The sequence below is a fragment of the Euprymna scolopes genome, chromosome 11, assembly GCF_053919585.1.
Source record: "Euprymna scolopes isolate OS-2025 chromosome 11, ASM5391958v1, whole genome shotgun sequence".
In the NCBI taxonomy this organism is placed as follows: domain Eukaryota; kingdom Metazoa; phylum Mollusca; class Cephalopoda; order Sepiida; family Sepiolidae; genus Euprymna; species Euprymna scolopes.
Window position 1 is genome coordinate 101,141,853 of NC_136492.1, and position 19,872 is coordinate 101,161,724.

Sequence of the window (19,872 nt, forward strand, 5' to 3'; positions counted from 1 at the left end):
TTTTGTTCGAATGAAATGAAACTTTGGTCATAACTAGTTTATTATATTCAAAACATCACATCAAAACACAAGGGTCTTTGGCCTTTTTTTCTCCGTTCTACAGCATATGTTCTAGATGGCCTCTATTTAGCTTTTGTTTTTTTGGGGTCACCCTGTATTTATAGAAAATGTTGGAGTCTGTGTTTCCTTTTTGTTTCTCTTATTTTTCATGCTTGTGAGACAACACAGCCAGAATGAGAAGAGAAGACAAAAGAGATTACAGAAACAATGTTTTTGAGTGGGGAGTACCATGTGGTTTGTCACATCTGACTTCCAAACTAACCTATTACTGTCATAGTCATTGCTAAGATCTCATTCTTACCTGACATAACACAAAATTAATGGAGCCCTCTCAAAATTATCAAAATAACAGTAGTAGCAGCAACAAAATTAAAAGCAGGGACGATTTCTACAAAAATAATAACTTCTGATTAATTAGAAACTTAGAGTTTGACTGGTTGTTATGACCTAACTTCAACCAATCAGCACACAGTCGCCATGGGAGCCGGGCACCTACCAGATTTCTTTACATAAATAAAGGTTGGGCACATGCTCGCCCATATCAGATAATCAGAGTAGCAGCAACGTTACCAAACAAACCCTTGTCAATCAGAACCACAACTCTCATAAAGGAACTACCAATTTGACCCTGATTGTTAGACCAAGGGTTCTCGACAACTCACATGACAACTTCCACACAGCAGTGATGTCGTCACCATCTTCTCAAACAGAGTAGCAAGCAAACACTATTGATGCTACTATTCCACCAAACACCTACTATCATCGCTTCTGCCACGCCATAATGTCAGCTGGGATAACAACCTTCAATTAAATCTCTGCCATTGAACTGACAAATCTTTTACTCTTCTCACAACTTATTCCTGCAGTTAAATGTCCATCCTGTCTTTGTCTTGTCTTTCACACCACCAAATGCTTATTCATAATAATGGTGTCAGAAAGCATGCGACAAGAAAGTCCACAAGGCAAAATTACCATGAAAATAATCTTATTAGTGATTATAAAACTTGTGTAAGAAATGCGAGTCAGAAAAGATTCCTCCAATTTCAGAGGACATTAACATGATAATAATCCAATTTCCAGCTAATAAATGAATGTTTTCCTCAAGCAAACGATATTAAGAAAAGAAAAAATAATTGCCTCAGTTGTGAAAGATTTCAAATACAATGAACTATGCAAGTTTGCTAAATTTCATCAACCAACGATAAAATAAAAAGAAATAATTGCCTCAGTCGCAAAGGATTTCAACAAAAATGAACTACATGTGTTGCATTAAAAAAAAAAAAATCTATAATTGCTTTAGTTGTGAAGGATTTCAACTACAATGAGCTATGCAAGTTTGTGCTGAATTTTGTCAACTAACAATATAAAAAAGAATTTCCTCTGTCACAAAGGATTTTAACTACAAGGAGTTACGCAAGTTTGTGCTAAATTTCATCAATCGATGATATAAAAAATAAAGAAATAATTGCCTCAGTTGTAAAGGATTTCTATGACACTATCGCTTCCCCGGGGAGAGTTACTTGGTTGAGGAACATCCTGGGAATGCAGTCAGCTCCCCAGGGGAGCAATAGTGTCATATTTCAGCTACAATGAGCTACACATGTTTGCAACCCTCACTGGCCAGGTTTCACTTCCATATATCATCATACTGCATACACGCCTGATAGACTCTTATCTTGGTCACAAATGGTAATGCTCTACTAGTTAGTAATGGCAGAAGTTCCCTGAATTTACTGCATCCACTCCTAATTCTTGCAATCACACTAACACCTGCTCTTCTGTGTGATCTAATGTTATCACCAAAGTAACAAAACTTCTGGACAACATAAATAGCCTTGCCATTCAAATATACTTTCTCCACATCTGAATTCTCATCCATCTCATTTGTCTTACACTTCTCGCACAAAAACTGGTTATCATCTCTCAACTAATTAATAAGTCCACTAAACATCTTGCGTGCCTAACGATTACAAAAACACATAATTGAATTGCATCCAACTTTCGACAAACAAAGTTGCACTTCAGTGTCATTTTTGTATATTTTTTCATGAGATGACTTTGTTTAATGATCTAAGAATAATTGCTTCCATTACTATTATTTTTCATTTACCACAAGATATTACATTTGTAATGATTTTTCACTTGTTTGAAGCCAGCAAGACCAAAAATTTGCTTTTGAACCAATAGCATACAAAAACAGCAAATTTTCTAATTTCCAACAAACTATGAACAGTCATAATTCAGTGGACAATTGAATTCCCAAAATAAACTTTGTACAGATCTATGCATCCACTTTAAAAGTTTTCAGCTACTATTAAAATAAAATTTTGGTTTGGGATACATATTGTAAGTATAAATTTCATTTCCACATCAGATAATTCCGTAACCAAAAGATTGGAAAATTCTTTGTAACTTTGTAACATCCAGTCGATATTTTTCAATTCCAAAAGAAGGTTTTTCGGCTCTTATTGCTACAATATGTGGTGAACAAGAAATAATAAAGGAAAATAAAACCTAATTGGATAAGCAGGTCAGGTGACATGTTGTCAACCAAGTCCATACACAAACCCAAATAACCTTGTCTAAAACTTAAATAATTTGACTTCTTAACCAATGGCAATTCCACCTCACTAAGTCAAATTAGCCATCATAGAGCCAACCGATACATATATAAAGGGAATAAGCAGTTAATCACAAAAAATACAGATAATACACAGAGTTTAGAACCCATAGCGTAATGGATAAAATACTAGGTAAAATTCAGATTTCAGTGAAATTCTTCTGGAGGTTGAAGGTTCAATCCTCAGCATGGGCAATACTATGAATACAATTGTGAATCACTTAAATCTTCTATCCAGTCATGGTTGATAGAATAAAAGCAGCTTACTCCTGTGGATTAAATGAAGGGTTCCATTCGAAACCCATAGTTTTGTTTTCTGCATTATTTTTATCACAATAATATAAAAAGCAGGATACTGCATTATAAGGATTTTATCAATTTCTTAATTGTTTTGATATATAAAGAGATAAATTACAAAAGAATCGGCACTTCTGCATGACAGTGCCATGAGGCGACTGAGACGAGCTATCAACCCCTGTTCTTTAAATGAGAAATGCCCTCTACCGGCCGTTCTGTTAACCTCAAATATAAACAAGTGTCAACAAAATAAATAACACAAAAAGGAAAAGCGAAACATTTATTGTATAAAAAATATAATTTTAATGTTTTATTATTTCTTTTAAATGAGTGATTTATAAGTGAAAATAAAATAAATGTTAAAAACATGAAACATTGTTTCTAGAATTATTTGGGTTTTTTTCCTGTACGATTGTATAAAATGTAACAACATATTTTTTTTTTTTTTTTGCACAATAAGATTGCATAAAAATATATCAAAATATAATTTTAGCAAAATGTAGCAAAATATAATTTTAAAAGCATAAAAAATTTATAGAAGTTTAAGAATTTTTTTTTTTCACAAAGATAATTTGTTTGTTTTTTTTTTTTCACAGAAAGATTGTATAAACATATCAAAATATAATTTTCGGTTTGTCAATAGAGCAAAATATAATTTTAATATAGAAGTTTTTATTCATTTATTTATAAAAAAAAAAAAAAAAAATAGAAATTGTTAATATTGTTTTCTATTTTCAATGAGTGATTCAATTTATCGACCCCTCTTCGACTGACCCATGCCTTCTATCAGACGTTCTTGAAACTAAAATACACACGTTCGCCTCATGGCACTGTCATGCAGAAGTGCCAAAGAATCTTACAAAACATAACATTCAGATAAAATTGAACCATTAAATTTTTGTTATATTTAAATAAAGAACACATCTCATGCTAACTTCTTTCATTATATTTTTTTGTTAAACTACACATTTGTACTTTCATTCTTGAATAGAATCAAACTATCAACATGAGTTGTAACAATTTGTGTTTTTTGTAATAAGGCTCAAACAATCATTTCTTGTTATTCCTGTCATCTGTTAAGCACACCTGTGTAACTTCGTAGAAATTGCCGGTTCATAAATGCAGAAGTACCCAAACATCTTACCAACATTACAACATATTTAGATCCATCTATCATTTCATTTTGATAATTATCTAACAAGTTATTTAACATTAGCAAATAGTTCTATTTCTGGACATATATCATTAGGTCAGTCATTTTGGAATATCAAAACCAACAAAGGAATCTTGGCAGACACTGCAAAGTATGTATTGTGATTCACAATAATTAGAAATTTTTACTATCATAACAATTCTATCTGTAAAAAAGAAAATCTTCCAATATTTACTCGTTTGTTAGCAATACCATGATTTTTAATTGGGACTAGTAAATAAGATACATTATAAGATAGGTTATAAAATGCCTTACTAAAATGGAAATGCATAATATTTGCACTATTCCTTTCCATCAAATATTCATTCATACTTTCAAAATTAGTAGATAATGTTGATTACAATTTATATTATATATATATATATATATATATATATATATATATAATAAACCAAAATGTGTGTTAGTGTGGGCACATTTTTTGTATGTTCGGCAAAGGCTTTTGGAAGGGGGGGGGCACAGGATGGTTACTGTTTCCTAGAACTTTTTATATACTCTCTAGATTATAATATCTACGATTTACGAAAGGAGGTCATGTATATCTTTTATTTGAGCGACTTTTACATGCTATTTTCGCGATATTTCCTGGTTTCCTCATGTTTGTTTGGCTTTTCCATATAAAAAAGCGAAACTGAACATGCAACAAATGCATCTTCCTGGCACCCGTGCCAGGGACGTCCAGAAAGCAATGAGATTTTATCAATGTGGCGCAAACCCATCATATCAGACAATTGCTATTCATTTGGACACTCACATTTTTATGGGGAGCTGGTTTCCCCAACATCTGGTGGGGAAACAAACAAATATGTAGAAACTGGCTTGCACACATGCCACTTAACTTTTTAGTCGTTTAATTTCAACCATTCTCGTTTCCGCTGCCCTTGTAGATTCGCGGTAAGTTATCAGGCTATCAATTTTTTTTTTTCCACCTTCGCCTCAAGGCTTCGGGTTCAAGCTCACTTGCCCACCAAAACGTTGTTTTTTTTCACACACCCACAAACTCCTGGGCAACGCCGGGCACCCACGCTAGTCTATACATATAAAAGCCAAAATGTGCGTGCATTGTGTGTGTGTGTGTTTTTTGTAGGTCTCGCAAAAACTTTCGACAGAGATGACGGATCCTGATGAGATCAGTATCCTTTTGAAGCTCAACCCTTTGGATGACAAATATCGAAAAATTGGCCAAAAACATTAATTCCTTCATTGGGCAGTTTTCTGCAAGGAAGAGTCGGATTTTCCAATGCCATTTCTGCAAGCCATCTTTTCTTTTCAACAGACTACACTTAATTTGAACGCTTTCGACTTCTGGTCACATCATGGAGCATCAGTAAGACGTCAGATTTTCTTTCATTTTCTTTTCCACCTTAGCATCACAGGTTCGAGCCTGCCTACCTACTACCACTTTTTTTTTTATCACCTCTCTCCACTCTGGCTGCCTGCTGTTGTTTTGATTCCCCCCTCCTCCACTCCAGTACTACCACTATTTTTTTTTTAACACCTATTTTCACCCGAGGGGTTTCATACAACACCACCTACATACACCCGGGCAATCCCACGCACCCCGCTACTACCATTTTTTTTTTTTTACCCCTCTCTCTCCATCCGGTCTGCCTACTGTTGTTTTGATGCACCCCCCCCCCCCAACTACCACATTTTTTTTTTTAACATCTTTCCACTCGGACTTCCTACTGTTATTTTAACCCCCCACACCTTTCCACATCCGGGCAACACAAGGTACCCCCCGCAAGTCTAATATATAAAAAGCAAAATGTGTGTTTGTATGTCTTGCAAAATCTTTCGACAGGGGCGACGGGTTTTCACAAGATCGGTATTGTTTTAAAGCTCCACCCTTCGGATGACAAAAGATGACCTTACTTCGCTGATGCGATTGTATAGTAGTGGGTATAGTGACAACAGTTGTCTTAAGGTTGCATGTTTGCGCTGACATCTCGGACATTTTTTTTTTTTTTTAAGTTTTAATATTTAAACAGGGTTATTTATACTATTTTTTTTTCGTTTGTTTATTCTTTATTTCCCCTTCCGGTTTTTTTATTTTTCCCTCATGTTCGCTGTTTTTTTTTTTTGTTCCGATTTTTTTCAAGTGGTTAACTGGACCATTTCTTGCAAGGGGGAGGTCACTTTTTACATCAGGATTTTCGTAAGTCATGCACGCGTAGCAAACTGGAAGTATGTTTAAAAACATTATTTTGCAGTGTCATGACATCATAAGTTGGTCCAATGGGCAAAAACGTTTGCCAGTAACGTTTTTTCCTTTTTTCCCTCTTTCGCGTTTCAGGTTTAGTTTGTAGTCGTACAGACACTCACTACTATTTTGATTGAAAGAAAAGTTGTTTTGATTGATTTATTTTTTTTTAGGAGGGGGTGGGCAGAGAATAGCCACTTCTCTTTATATCCCTTCTGACAAAATATCTTGTGGGGAGGTTCTTTTTTTGGACGATTCCGTTCTTTTGTGGGGGGGGGGTATCGATGAAAGTGCTCAATATCCTTAGTATAGCAGCTGTGCCCAAACGGAACTTCATGTCTACCCGGGCAACACCAGGTAGACATGCTAGTCTGTAATATAAAAGGTAAACGTCTGTATGTATGTACGTTTCACAAAAATGAAAAATACTCCAGAAACCCGCATAAACTTATTACTTTTTAAATCTGAAAACTGATATCGGAAATTTAGAAAAAAAGATTTAATCATTAGGAATCAAATAACCATTTATATCGTTTAATGTCAGTTTTAATGTCATGTAAAGGGAAATAACTTTTGTTTTCACAAAGTTATTTCCCTTACATTGACTCAAGTTACGTGTGTGTGTGTGTGTGTGTGTGTAGGTCCAGAAAGAGAAATGACCTGGGCAAATAAGAAAGAGGTGGGAAATGGGGAAAGAGAAAGGGATGGGAGTTATGTTACACTTTCAACCCGGGCAATGTCGGGTAGCCCTATTATATATGCAATTTCTTCTTATTTTTTTCAAATCTTACACAAATAGATGTCAGATAAACTAGTTTGTAATTTTTTTTTTATTGCATTTTCACCCAAAACAAGGCAGTGTCACTTTGATGTAGAGGGCTACTATCTGAGATAATTTGTAGGGGTATTATGTAGAGAGTTGAGCAGCAAGATGTCCGTTTCTTTCCACATTGACAGCATCGGAAATCGACCAATCTAGAAGAGAATTAAATAATAAAAAGATTCACAGCGTGAGGTTAATCAACACTTCTGTACAGCAGAGACATTACACTGTAATCACTAGACGATGGAAAGTATATCGCCCAAAATTGCTTGGTTTGTGAACTTTGAGTCTTATTAGGCTTAGTGACCTGGGTGGTTGCAAAGAACTTTATAGCTATCGAGCTTCAACCTCTAACACGGCCTAACAAGCCAAAATAAGCTGACAAACTGTCATATTTCCAATATGGCTGCATGTTTTGCTAGTCATTATACAAAATGGAACGGCATAATTCTTGTGCTTTGGGATACAGTTGTTAAATAGGCATTGAAGAAAATATCAACAGCAAATTTCAAATACTTCCAAGACTGGCAAAGATTAACAAAGTTTGCTGAATGAACTAAATGTATTTTGAGTGATTATTTTCTACTAGCATTTCAGCCCGGCGTTGCCCGGGTGTTTGGAGGTGTATATAATTGTTTCTGTAATGTTATTTATTTTGATATTCTATTTGGTTTCAAGTAAAAAAAATATAGTTAGTGCATTTTTTTTTTTCAGTGCATTGTAAAAAAACTGGCTTACAAACGTTTGTTTTAAAATGAAAATGTTAGAATTACAGTTGGAAATGATCCTTTTATTTCAATAAAAGTAAGCAAAAAGGATGTTTTCCAGACCCCCAACCCCTCTATGAAAAACAAAAATGTATGCACCCGTGACTGAAAAAAAATATACAACAAAAATTACGTCAATTGATAAAGTAGTTTTCTTTTTATAAAGAAAATCATTTTAAATCGAATTTAAGTTTTTCCAATATCCATCCATGTTAAGAATGGCTTTTCAAAATCTTGCAAGTTTTAATTATTTGGAGTTATTTCCTCTTTGCTTTCAGATTGTTTTCAAGGTGGCACTATGAGATCATCGCTCATAGCTATAAAATATGATTCTCTTATTTAAAAATAAAACTATTAAGTTGAGAAGAAAGTTCTTGTGGAATTTTTACTTTAAATTTCAAATAATGTATTTTCAAATAAGTTTTTATTATAATACCTTTACTTTATATATCATTTTAAAGAGCATTTTTTGCTCTATCTAATTGCTTAAATTACAATCGTTTTAAAACAATTATGTCTTTTCAGAACATTGAATATAAGATGGAAAAAAGGCAAATTTGCACAATTTTCTTATTTCAATTCAGGCTAGGCCAAAAAACTGATGAAACAGCTTGCAATATCAACGAAGCATTTGGCCCAGGAACCATGACTGAACGCACAGAATAATATCCCTGGTGGTTTAAGAAATTTTGTGGTGGTGATGAAAGTTTAGAAGCTGATCAGCGACCACTGGATATTGATAACAATTAATTAAGAGCCTTAGTCGAAACAATCTATGCACAACTGTTCGAGAACTTGCTTCTGAATTAGACGTAATGTATACGACGATTTCCAACCACTTGAGAGATTGGAAAGATAAAAAAACTTGATAAATGGGTGCCTCACAAATTGAATGACAACCAAAAGGAATGCCGTTATGAAGTGTCATCTTTCCTTCTTTTACGTGACAAGAACGACCCGTTTCTCAACCAAATTGTGACTTGTGATGAAAGGGAGTTCTTTACAACCAGCGATGCTCAGCTCAGTGGTTAGATGCTGACGAACCTCCACAAGACTTCCTGAAGCCAGAGTTGCACCAAAAGAAGGTCATGCTGACTGTTTGGTGGTCTGCGACCGTCTCATCCATTACAATTTTTTGAATGCAGGCAAAACTATTATTGCAGAAAAGTACTGTCAACAAATGGATGAAATGTATCAAAATATTTGACAACACCCAGCGTTAGTCAACAGAAGAGACCCAATTCTCCTCCATGACAATGCCCGACTGCATGTTTCTAAACCAACTCTGCAGACGTTTAAGTTTCAGATTATAAAAAAAAAATTTTTAATATTTTTTATAACTTTTCACGTGGGGGTTCAGTTTTCAATTATAACGTTGTACTAAATTGAACACAAACTTTGTGACCATGATGAAAACAAAATGGCAACTCTCTGATGTGACCGGAAGTTAGGGGGTTAGAAAGGAGGGTTTCAAAAGAAAAAAAAAAAAAAAAAAAAAAGAAGATTTTTTTACCCCCATCTCTCATCTATGTATGTATCCATAGGTGTGTCAGAATTTTCGGGGAATTTTTGACATCCTTAACACAAAACTGCGAATAAAATACACAAAACTCGTAATTTCTTTTTTTAAACCGGGTTGTTTAATTTCTTTATGGAATATACTTCCAAAATAAACTATTAAAGATTTTAAAAAAATAATAATAGAAATATTTTTTATCTTTAAAAAAAGTGTTTACAAAGTGCATGCGTGTGCTCATAAAGCCATTTTTTCTACATAATGAAATGAATTAAATTTTATGAGTTAAATTTTTTTCAATTTAAAAATCTATCAAATTTTTCTATTGGTTCAATTTTTATGATATTTTCAGGTTTCATGTGAAAGTTTATGCTCTTTCCAATAAACCGAATATAATATTCTAAACAAACGTTTGTTTTTGTTTTTTTTTTTTAATTCACCCCCACCCCATTTTGAAATGTCTATTAAAAAGAAAATAATTGATTTTCTCACCTAAGGTTTATATATCACAAATTGAAGATAAAAGATCAATAAATAAAAATAATCTAATTTAAAACAAAAACAAAAGAATAGTTATGTGCAAATTTACTTGTAAAGTCAAAAGTTTAAAACCTTTTTTAAAAAAAAAACATTTAAAAAAAAACAAAAAAAAACAAAACACGTTGATTTTTTTTTTTTAAGTTACATTTTTGAAAATATTGTCCTGTAAAAATTGGACACCTACATCAATTTTTTCTATTTCTTTTTAGATTTTTGAAAAAAAAAAAAAAATTCATTGCATAAAGAAGAAATGAAATATTTGATTTAAAATATTTCATTTCTTCTTTATGCAATGAATTTTTTTTTTTTAAAGTAAACTTCGAGGAGTGAAAAATGATCAGTTTTCAAATACGGTGACTAATAATTAACTAATTTGATTGTTGACAGGAAACACATGTAAGAAATTCAAAGGGGAGATAAGACACATCAGCACTTCAAATGTTTGTTTATATAGTTACTACCGGGAAATATATTTGGTCTAATGTGTTGTTTTTACGTTTTTGAAATAATTAATTATGCCGCTTTTCAGCCTCAGTATTTGTCAACTGGAAGAAAGGGAGGCAACTCCACTCTGAACACCTGTTATTAGATTTTAAAATCGCGGACTTTTCGGATGCTTGCTTAAAAAATTCTTTTATTTAAAAAGTACATAGAAGATCCGCGCTATTTTTTAACTCGTATTTCCACGTTTAATTAAAATTTTATGTTTTTTTTTTGTTTTTTTTTATTCAATTGTAAAGTTAAAGTACAGAATAGGTACAAAACACCCTCCCCACCCCATGTTAAGAATGGCTTTTTAAATAACGTTATTATTTCAGCACAGATCACTCTGCATGAGTACCCAAATTCTTATAAATGAAGAATGGAAGCACCCATTGATTAGTATTTTTTATAGGCAAGTGATTATATATTTATATTTGGAGTAAGTTAAAATTCGTTGAATTTCTTGAAATCTTTTTTTAAAGAAAACCGATTAAAAAAAATATTGCATATTTTTCTATTAATCTTTTTATTAGTTTTAAATTTGGTCTTTGCTCCTTTTATTGAAAAGATTAGGGGTTAAATTATATTTTTCAAGTAGTTATAAGCTTCTAAAGATAGGGAGTCTAATTATTCAAATTTTTATCACTCATTTTTAGAGCCAGTTGCAAGTATCGAAGGAGAATCCCCGAGTCAGTCTGGGAAATGGCCAATACGATTTATGATTTAAAAGCCACGGAAAAACAACGTAAATGACAGACGACTAAGCATACGAACAGTTTTAAAAATGTACCCCCCCACCTCCATAAAAAAAACGAAATAATAAAGTCGGAAAAAAACAAAAAAAAAAAAACAAAAAAAAAAACGTTCAAAGTTTTTTTTGGGTTTGTATTACTGTACACAGATTCGAAAAAGTTGTCAAAAAACAAATATATAACAAATAAATGTTATCAAAGGCAAGATAAGTTACTTTTCTACCAAACTGGATATATTTTTCGTGTTTTTATTCAATGTAACATGTTTATTCAGCTCGAAAACCATACAGTGTTTACCGATGTATTGGAACATTCAAGATGGCGTCTTATTCTCTCTTTAACACGGTAAGTGTGGGAAAAGATGTTATAAATAAAAAACCGGATAAAATACTGTTAAAAACTCGCTCAATAAATGTTACCGTGACATAGGTTGACATATATTCGGCGAGTTTTTAATAGTATTTTGTATAGTTTTTTATTTATAACACCTTTTTCCATACTTATAGTGTTAAAGAGGGTGTGAAACGCCATCTTGAATTTTCGAATACATCGGTAAACACTGTTTTTCGAGCTGAATAAATATGTTACATTGGAATAAAAACACAAAAATATATCCAGTTTGGCAGAAAAGTAACTTATCTTGCCTTTGATAACATTTATTTGTTATATATTTATTTTTTGACAACTTTTTCGAATCTATGTGTACAGTAATACAAACCTTTTTTTTTTCGACATTATTCAATATTCGGAACTGACTCCATAAGAACTTGTCAAGATGCCTATTGCTTTATAAGTACCAAAATAAGTTGTTCGTGTATTATGCTGAAAACTTCAAATATTTTAGACGACAGAAAGAGGAATTCATCTAATTTTTTTTAATAGCTTAAAAGTTTTACCAAGTTTTATGCTTTTAAAATTGCAATAGAATAGAATTTAAAATATAATTCTTCAACCGGTTTTGCAGTTTTGTCTAATCTTTTATAACTTGTAAATTAAAGTTGGCACTAGTGCACTTATTGATCCGTGCTGAAATAACGTTATTATTTAAAAAAACCATTCTTAACATGGGAGGGGAGGGTGTTTTGTACCTATTCTATACTTTAACCTTAGAATTGAATAAAACAAAACAAAAACTGTGCTTCTACACTTTATTGCCAAAATTGGAGACGCCATTTTATTTCACGCACCTGCTATGCAAATGTAATGGGAGACACCATTATTTTAAACTATGGCCGAAGCATGAAATAACAAAAAAATAAACTTCATGAAAGAACTATGGAAAAAAGTGAATAAATTACTGAAAACGGGAAATGAAAACAAAAACATTTACTGTATAAAAATTAATCGAAATATAATTGTAAAAACATTTATTGAAAAGTTGCCGTAAGAAAATATAATTTTAATATAATATTGTAATGAAAACAACATTGGATTTTTATAAAATAGTTTGTTGTTTTTGTTTTTTTTCCCAAACAAATAATGGGTTTGTATTATTGTACACAGATTCGAAAAAGTTGTCAAAAAACAAATATATAACAAATAAATGTTATCAAAGGCAAGATAAGTTACTTTTCTACCAAACTGGATATAATTTTGATGTTTTTATTCAATGTAACATGTTTATTCAGCTCGAAAAGCATAGTGTTTACCGATGTAATGGAAAATTCAAAATGGCGCCCGACTCTCTCTTTAACACGGTAAGTTCGGGAAAAGGTGTTATAAATAATAAACTAGACAAAATACTGTTAGAAATTCGCTCAATATGTTATCGTGACATTGGCTGACATATATTCGGTGGTTTTTAATATCATTTTGTCTAGTTTAACACCTTTTCCCAAACTTACCGTGTTAAAGAGAGAGTCGGACGCCATTTTGAATGTTCCAATACATCGGTAAATACTGCATGTTTTTCGAGCTGAATAAACGTGTTACATTGAATAAAAACACAAAAATATATCCAGTTTGGTAGAAAAGTAACTTATCTTGCCTTTGATAACATTTATTTGTTATATATTTGTTTTTTTGACAACTTTTTCGAATCTGTGTACAGTAATACAAAACCAAAATTATATTTTCTTAGGGAAACTTCTCAATAAATGTTTTTTACAATTATATTTTGATAAATTTTTATACAGTAAATGTTTTTATTTTTATTTCCCGTTTTCAGTAATTTATTTACTTTTTTCCATAGTTCTTTCCGGAAGCTTAATTTTTTCATGCTCCATTTTCCATTCTCCCTTTACATTTGCACAGCAGGTGCGTGAAATAAAATGGCATCTCCAATTTCGGCAATAAAGTGTAGAAGCAGAAAAAAAAAAAAACGGTAAAACTATACAAACACCGTGACAGCGAATTAACCCTACCCCTAACCCTAACCCCTAACCCCTAACCCTAACGCTGTCACGGTGTTTGTATAATAATACCAAAAAAACATTAAAACTTTAATTAAACTTGGAAATACCATTTAAAAAATAGCGCGGATCAGTAAGTGCATTAGCACCTTAAAGTTTAACTTGTTATTTTTATGCGACGAAGTAAAAAGAAATACAACATGTGCACTTAGTCTGGTTTTTATTTACGATCATATACTTACCCATACAAGGACAATAAATTAAGTAGCCTCTTTCGTCCCATACGAAACTTTTAACTGACTTTCTGTTGTCTGCAGAGGATGATTTAAAAAAAAGAAAAACAAAAGTCCAATAACAGATCCGGTTGACAGTTGCCATGTTGTGCGCCGCCTGTTCTAATTGTGAATCGGTGTAATGCAAACAAAAGTTCCTTATAAAGAAATAAACACCTCGCAGTCATTTATAAAGGCGCTCAACTTCAAACTTTAGCAATTTTTCCTTTAAATGTGTGAGTGAGTGAAAAGTTGCATCGTTTTTTTTTGTTGTTTTTTTTTTTTTTTTTTGTGTGTGTGTGTGTGTGTGTGTGTGTATGTGTGTGTGTGTGTGTGTGTGTTTTCGTTTTGTTTTTATTACGAGCAACACTAGAAAGTTATCGATCTATTAGTCAGAACAAAAGCAAAAGCAGTAATGGTTGCCTGGAAACTGTAACAAGGCGACCTTTAACTTTAAACCACACCCTAAAAATTAGGGGTCGTTTTTTTGTTTTTTTTTTTAATATGCAAAACATAAAATACTGCAGCTTGCAGCTTATATTAATCATTAAGTAGAAGATTAAAAAAAATAAATTCGAAGAAAAAAAAACAACAACAAAGATTTGAATTCTATTAAGCTAGCATCATGGCTACTCAGAATTGCCTGAGACAATCTGTATATCTATAAAAGTGAAATTGTGTGTGTGTGTGTGTGTGTGTGTGTGTGTGTACATTTCCCTCTCAAACTACTCTGTCAGTTTTCAGTCTACATACTCAAGATTTGACATAAGGAATATTTGGGAAAATGTTTTTAATCGTTTTTCGGCCAATTTGAAACTTGAAAACTTTATCAAACTCCTCAGCCAATTTTGGGTTTACTCTAAATACTTGAAATTGTAGATGTAGGTTACTTGGACATGGATCAAACTTTTTAATTTGATTTGAGCCCAATACAATAAATGTTAAGGGGTCAAAGTTAAAAAAAAAAAAAGAAAATTTGACTTCTGCGGTCTCTACCAAATTACTCAACCAATTTTTGGTCTAAACATTTGAAATTTTACATAAAGTGTATTCAGACATAGGAAAAGCTTTTTAATCAGTTTTTGGCTGCAAATTTGGCTGCTAAGAGGTCAAAGTTCAAAAGATTTTACCGTTGCAGTCTCTAGCAAACTATTCAGCCAATTTTGGGTCTAAACATATGAAATTTTACATAAAAGGTACTCAAACATGCAACAAGCTTTTTAATCAGTTTTTAGGCGAAAATTTGGCTGGCAAGAGGTCAAAGTTGAAAGAGTTGACTTTTGCAGGCTCTACCAAACTCCTCCACAAATTTTGGGTCTAAACATTTGAAATGTTATATATATATATATATATATATATATATATATATATATATATATATATATATATATATATATATGCACATAAGGTTATGAAGAGTACATAGGGCCCGAGAAAGGCCAGGCTAGTGGATAATAAAGTAGAAGAAAAATTGTGTATAACATCTCTCTCTCTCTCTCTCTCTCTCTCTCTCTCTCTCTCTCTCTCTCTCTCTCTCTCATTCAAGATAGATAATTTATAAAGATCGTGACCATGGAAAAACGTGAGAAAAAATATGTTTTGGCATTAAAAATAGTTTTATGTTGTTGTTTTTGTTATATATTACTAATTGAGGAAGAAATTATTTCCATTGAAAATCCAGTTAGTACTATGAATTTGAAATTGAGAAAAACACGCTTGAAAGTGTTAACATTATGTGAAAGAAGCCAAAACAAAAATTGGCCACTGAATTTGACTTAATGTTGGGTTTATTTAACAATCAAACTTAAGTTTACTGGTGCTACCTGTTATGATTTAATTTGTTGTTAAGAGTTATCCCCCTTGGGATTGACATTCATAATAAAAGCGCCCTCTGTTTCATTTTCCCGCTCGATCCTTTCAAGAGCGTACGTGTATTTTACAGTTAATAAAACCTTTCTAAAAGGCAATTCTTTACTTACTGATACTATTCACTTCAATTTTATTAACTGTAAAAAAAAAAAAAAAAATAATGGATCGAATCTTACGTCCCGACAGATTCGAGGTGGAACCTACATGCCCTAATTCCGAAAAATCCTATAGGCATTGGAAATTAACCCTCCAGAATTATATCCGCTCACATAATAACGGATTAATCGAAAACACTTCAGATAATTTCTTTGCCTTGATCAATTGTATTTCAGCCTCTGTTTTCGATTTAATAAGCGATAAAACCGACTACGATAGTGCATTAAGAACATTGGACGCCGCTTATTTAAAACCTGAAAATATTGTTTATAATAGATATCGATTGATGACGACGAAGCAACAAACAACACAAAATATAGATGCCTTCATACTACAATTGGAAATGCTTGCCAAAACATGTAACTTCGAAGCGGTTTCTGCTGAAGAAAACAAAAATCAATACATTCGGGAAGCTTTCATCGGCGGAATTTCTTCTTCGTCCATCCGACAACGACTGTTAGAAAAACCCATCCTGACTTTACAAGACACATATGCCACGGCCAGATCTCTTGAACAAGCAGAAAAGCATTCGATAAGCTACGCAAATAACTTTACTGTAGCAGCTACAAATAATCCTTCGGGCTACAATCGTATAGCTGTGACTAAAGAAAATATGCATCCAAAAGGGGTTTGTTTTTTCTGTGGAAAATCACGTCATCCTCGATATTTATGTCCTGCACGAAACGCCGAATGTAAAAAATGCAAAAAAAATGGTCATTGGGCTAAAGTGTGTAAATCTTCTATTTCTAACACTCATACTGCTGTTCTTTATGACGACTCTGACTACCCCTCACCTTCTCTATCCTGACTAGGAACTAACTCCAAAGATGTCACATTCACTCAATGCCAAATTAACGGGCACTTCGTGAACGCTATGGTGGACTCCGGCAGTGTAAAAACATTCATTAATGAAAATACTGCTAAAAAACTTAAACTCTTCACAATACCTAAAAACAAAACTATAGCTCTGGCTGCTTCCGATCAACATGCTAAAATAACTGGCGAAGCTGTCGTGGATTTAATACTGAAAGATAAAACCCATTCTGGAATAACAATTGAAATCATTGAAAACCTTTTCATTGATTTAATAATCGGAAAAGATATTTTTAAAAAAATATAAAAAAGTAACACTTAAATTCGACGGTCCTAGAGACAAACTTATAATTGGAGCTATAAACACGAATAATTTTTTTCCTACCATAAACGTTCCACCCCTCCTCTCTTTTCTAATCTTTCTCCTCATACTACTCCTATTGCGACAAAATCCCGACGTTACACTTTTGCCACCAACAAATTCATAAAAGAAGAGACTGCTAGAATGTTGAAAGAAGGCATAATTGAACCTTCGATATCTCCGTGGCGAGCGCAGGTTCTTGTAACTTCGAATGAGAATCATAAGAAAAGAATGGTAGTCGACTACAGCGATACCATCAATAGATTCACGGAACTAGACGCTTACCCAATGCCTAATATCAATAAGATGGTAGACGACATCGCTCAATATAACATCTACTCTACTCTCGACCTAAAATCTGCTTATCACCAAATACCTATAAATCATGCTGATCGTAAATTCACTGCGTTTGAAGTAAGTGGCAAACTTTTTCAATTTACTCGTCTTCCTTTTGGCGTCACCAATGGAGTAAGTGCTTTCCAGAGGAGCATAGACTATATTATAGAAAAAGAAAATCTAACCGATACCTTTGTGTATGTTGATAACGTAACTATATGTGGGAAAAATCAAGAAGAACACGATTACAATCTTCAAAAATTCTACAAAATTGCTAAACAATATAACATCACTTTAAATGAAAATAAAAGCATAATTTCTTCTAGTTCTATTACTCTACTCGGCTACACCATAGAAAATAATCAAATAGCTCCCGATTATCAAAGACTAAAACCATTACTTGAAATGCCACCTCCGCTGAATCTTAAATCTCAAAAAAGAATAGTTGGAATGTTTTCCTATTACTGCAAATTCATTAAAAAATTTTCTGATAAAATTTTATTACTAAATCAAAACAAAGAATTTCCACTACCTCCATCTGTATTAAAATCTTTTCAAACATTGAAAAATGATCTAAAAGACGCCACTTTAATAACGGTAGATCCAAATAAAGAATTTGAAGTAGAAACGGACGCTAGTAACTATTGCATTGCTGCAACACTAACTCAAGAAGGTCGTCCTATTGCATTTTTTTTCAAGAACTCTCAATACTAACGAAATTAAGCACCATGCAGTAGAAAAAGAGGCAGCCGCTATTGTAGAAGCTCTCCGTAAGTGGCAACATTTTCTACTCGGCAGGCACTTTAAAGTCATCACAGATCAGAAGAGCATCAGCTTCATATTCGACAATAAAAGAAAATCTAAAATTAAGAATGACAAAATATGTCGTTGGCGTATAGAATTATCCCAATACAATTTCACTATAGTTTATCGACCTGGACCTGAAAATATTGCTGCTGACACATTCTCTCGCATCTCTGCTCTTACTTACAATCTACAAGATCTTCGTGATTTACATAAACAATTATGTCATCCTGGTGTTTCAAGATTAAGCCATTTTATAAGAACGAGGAACCTCCCTTTTACTTTGGATCAAATTAAGAATATTACTGACTCTTGCTCATCCTGTCAATTACTGAAACCCAAATTCGCCAATACCAATGGAGGGACTCTCATTCAAGCCATATTACCTTTTCAATGATTAAATCTTGATTTTAAAGGCCCTCTACCTACTTCTATACATGGCAACAAATATCTACTTACTCTAATTGATGAGTATTCCCGTTTTCCTTTCGCTTTTCCTTGCAGAGATATGACAAGCAAAACCATTATCCACTGTCTAAACAAACTCTTTTCAATTTTTGGTTTGCCTGACATGATACATACTGACCGTGCTTCTGATTTCTTAGCAAGAGAAATAAAGGATTTTTTACACAAAAAAGGAATTGCTACTTCTAAAACAAGTAGGTATCATCCTGAAGGTAATGGACAGATTGAAAAACTCAACGGTACCTTATGGAAGGCCATTCAAACAACATTACATTCTAATCAAATGAAACTACCTTATTGGGAAGACATACTACCGGACGCACTTCATTCAATTAGATCATTACTTTGTACTGCCACTAATATGACTCCCCATGATAGACTTTTTAAATATAGTCGTAAATCTGCTTCCGGAATTTCAATTCCTTCTTGGGTTAAACCAGGCCCAATATATATTAGAAACCACACTAAAACAAGTAAACATGACCCTCCTGTAACGCCTGCCACCCTAATAGATGTCAACCCCCACTACGCTTATGTTCAACTACCTTCTGGTACTGAAACCACTGTCAACGTTCGAGACTTAGCTCCAAACTCATCAAATGAAGAAAACTCTAATAATAATCCTACTACTTCAGAGACTTTATTTGAACCTTCTACTAATGAAAACATTGGTCATGAGGAAGACAAAAATCAATCGTCTGATCTTGAAGAAAATCAGATTTCACTAAAAAATAATACTGAAAATCAGCATTCCTGCCAATCTGTGCGGAGGTCGTCCCGAGTTCGACAATTCCCTAGTAAATATAAGGATTTTGTGACTAAATACTGAAAAAACTGCAGTTTGGGTTCATATGTTATTTGTAAATAAAATGATTCTTATGTGATTGTAAAAAAAAAAAAAAAAAAAAAAAAAAAAAAAAAATTTGTCTATAATTAATTACCCCTTACTTGAATACTTTAGGACGGGGAAAATGTTATGATTTAATTTGTTGTTAAGAGTTATCCCCCTTGGGATTGACATTCATAATAAAAGCGCCCTCTGTTTCATTTTCCCGCTCGATCCTTTCAAGAGCGTATGTGTATTTTACAGTTAATAAAACCTTTCTAAAAGGCAATTCTTTACTTACTGATACTATTCACTTCACTACCAGATCAGGCTGTTTGAAGATAT

General features: G+C 32.8%; 2 protein-coding genes across 3 annotated transcripts in view; one reads left to right on the top strand and one right to left on the bottom strand.

Annotated features, from left to right (window-relative positions):
- The window catches only part of LOC145288005 (GDP-fucose protein O-fucosyltransferase 1-like), a 71,088-nt gene extending 56,945 nt beyond the window's left edge, over nucleotides 1–14,143 (bottom strand). Inside the window, exon 1 of one of the 2 annotated variants that reach the window (XM_080136005.1) lies at nucleotides 13,868–14,143. In XM_080136005.1, the coding sequence (XP_079992131.1) occupies nucleotides 13,868–14,003 (136 nt within the window). In that variant the 5' untranslated portion in view covers nucleotides 14,004–14,143. The remainder of the gene's footprint in view (nucleotides 1–13,867) is intronic. The other variant, XM_080136004.1, reaches the window with a different exon arrangement.
- LOC145288002 (uncharacterized) overlaps nucleotides 1–19,872 on the top strand; it is a 283,397-nt gene that overhangs the window by 155,016 nt on the left and 108,509 nt on the right. The gene's annotated exons all lie outside the window — the stretch shown is intronic.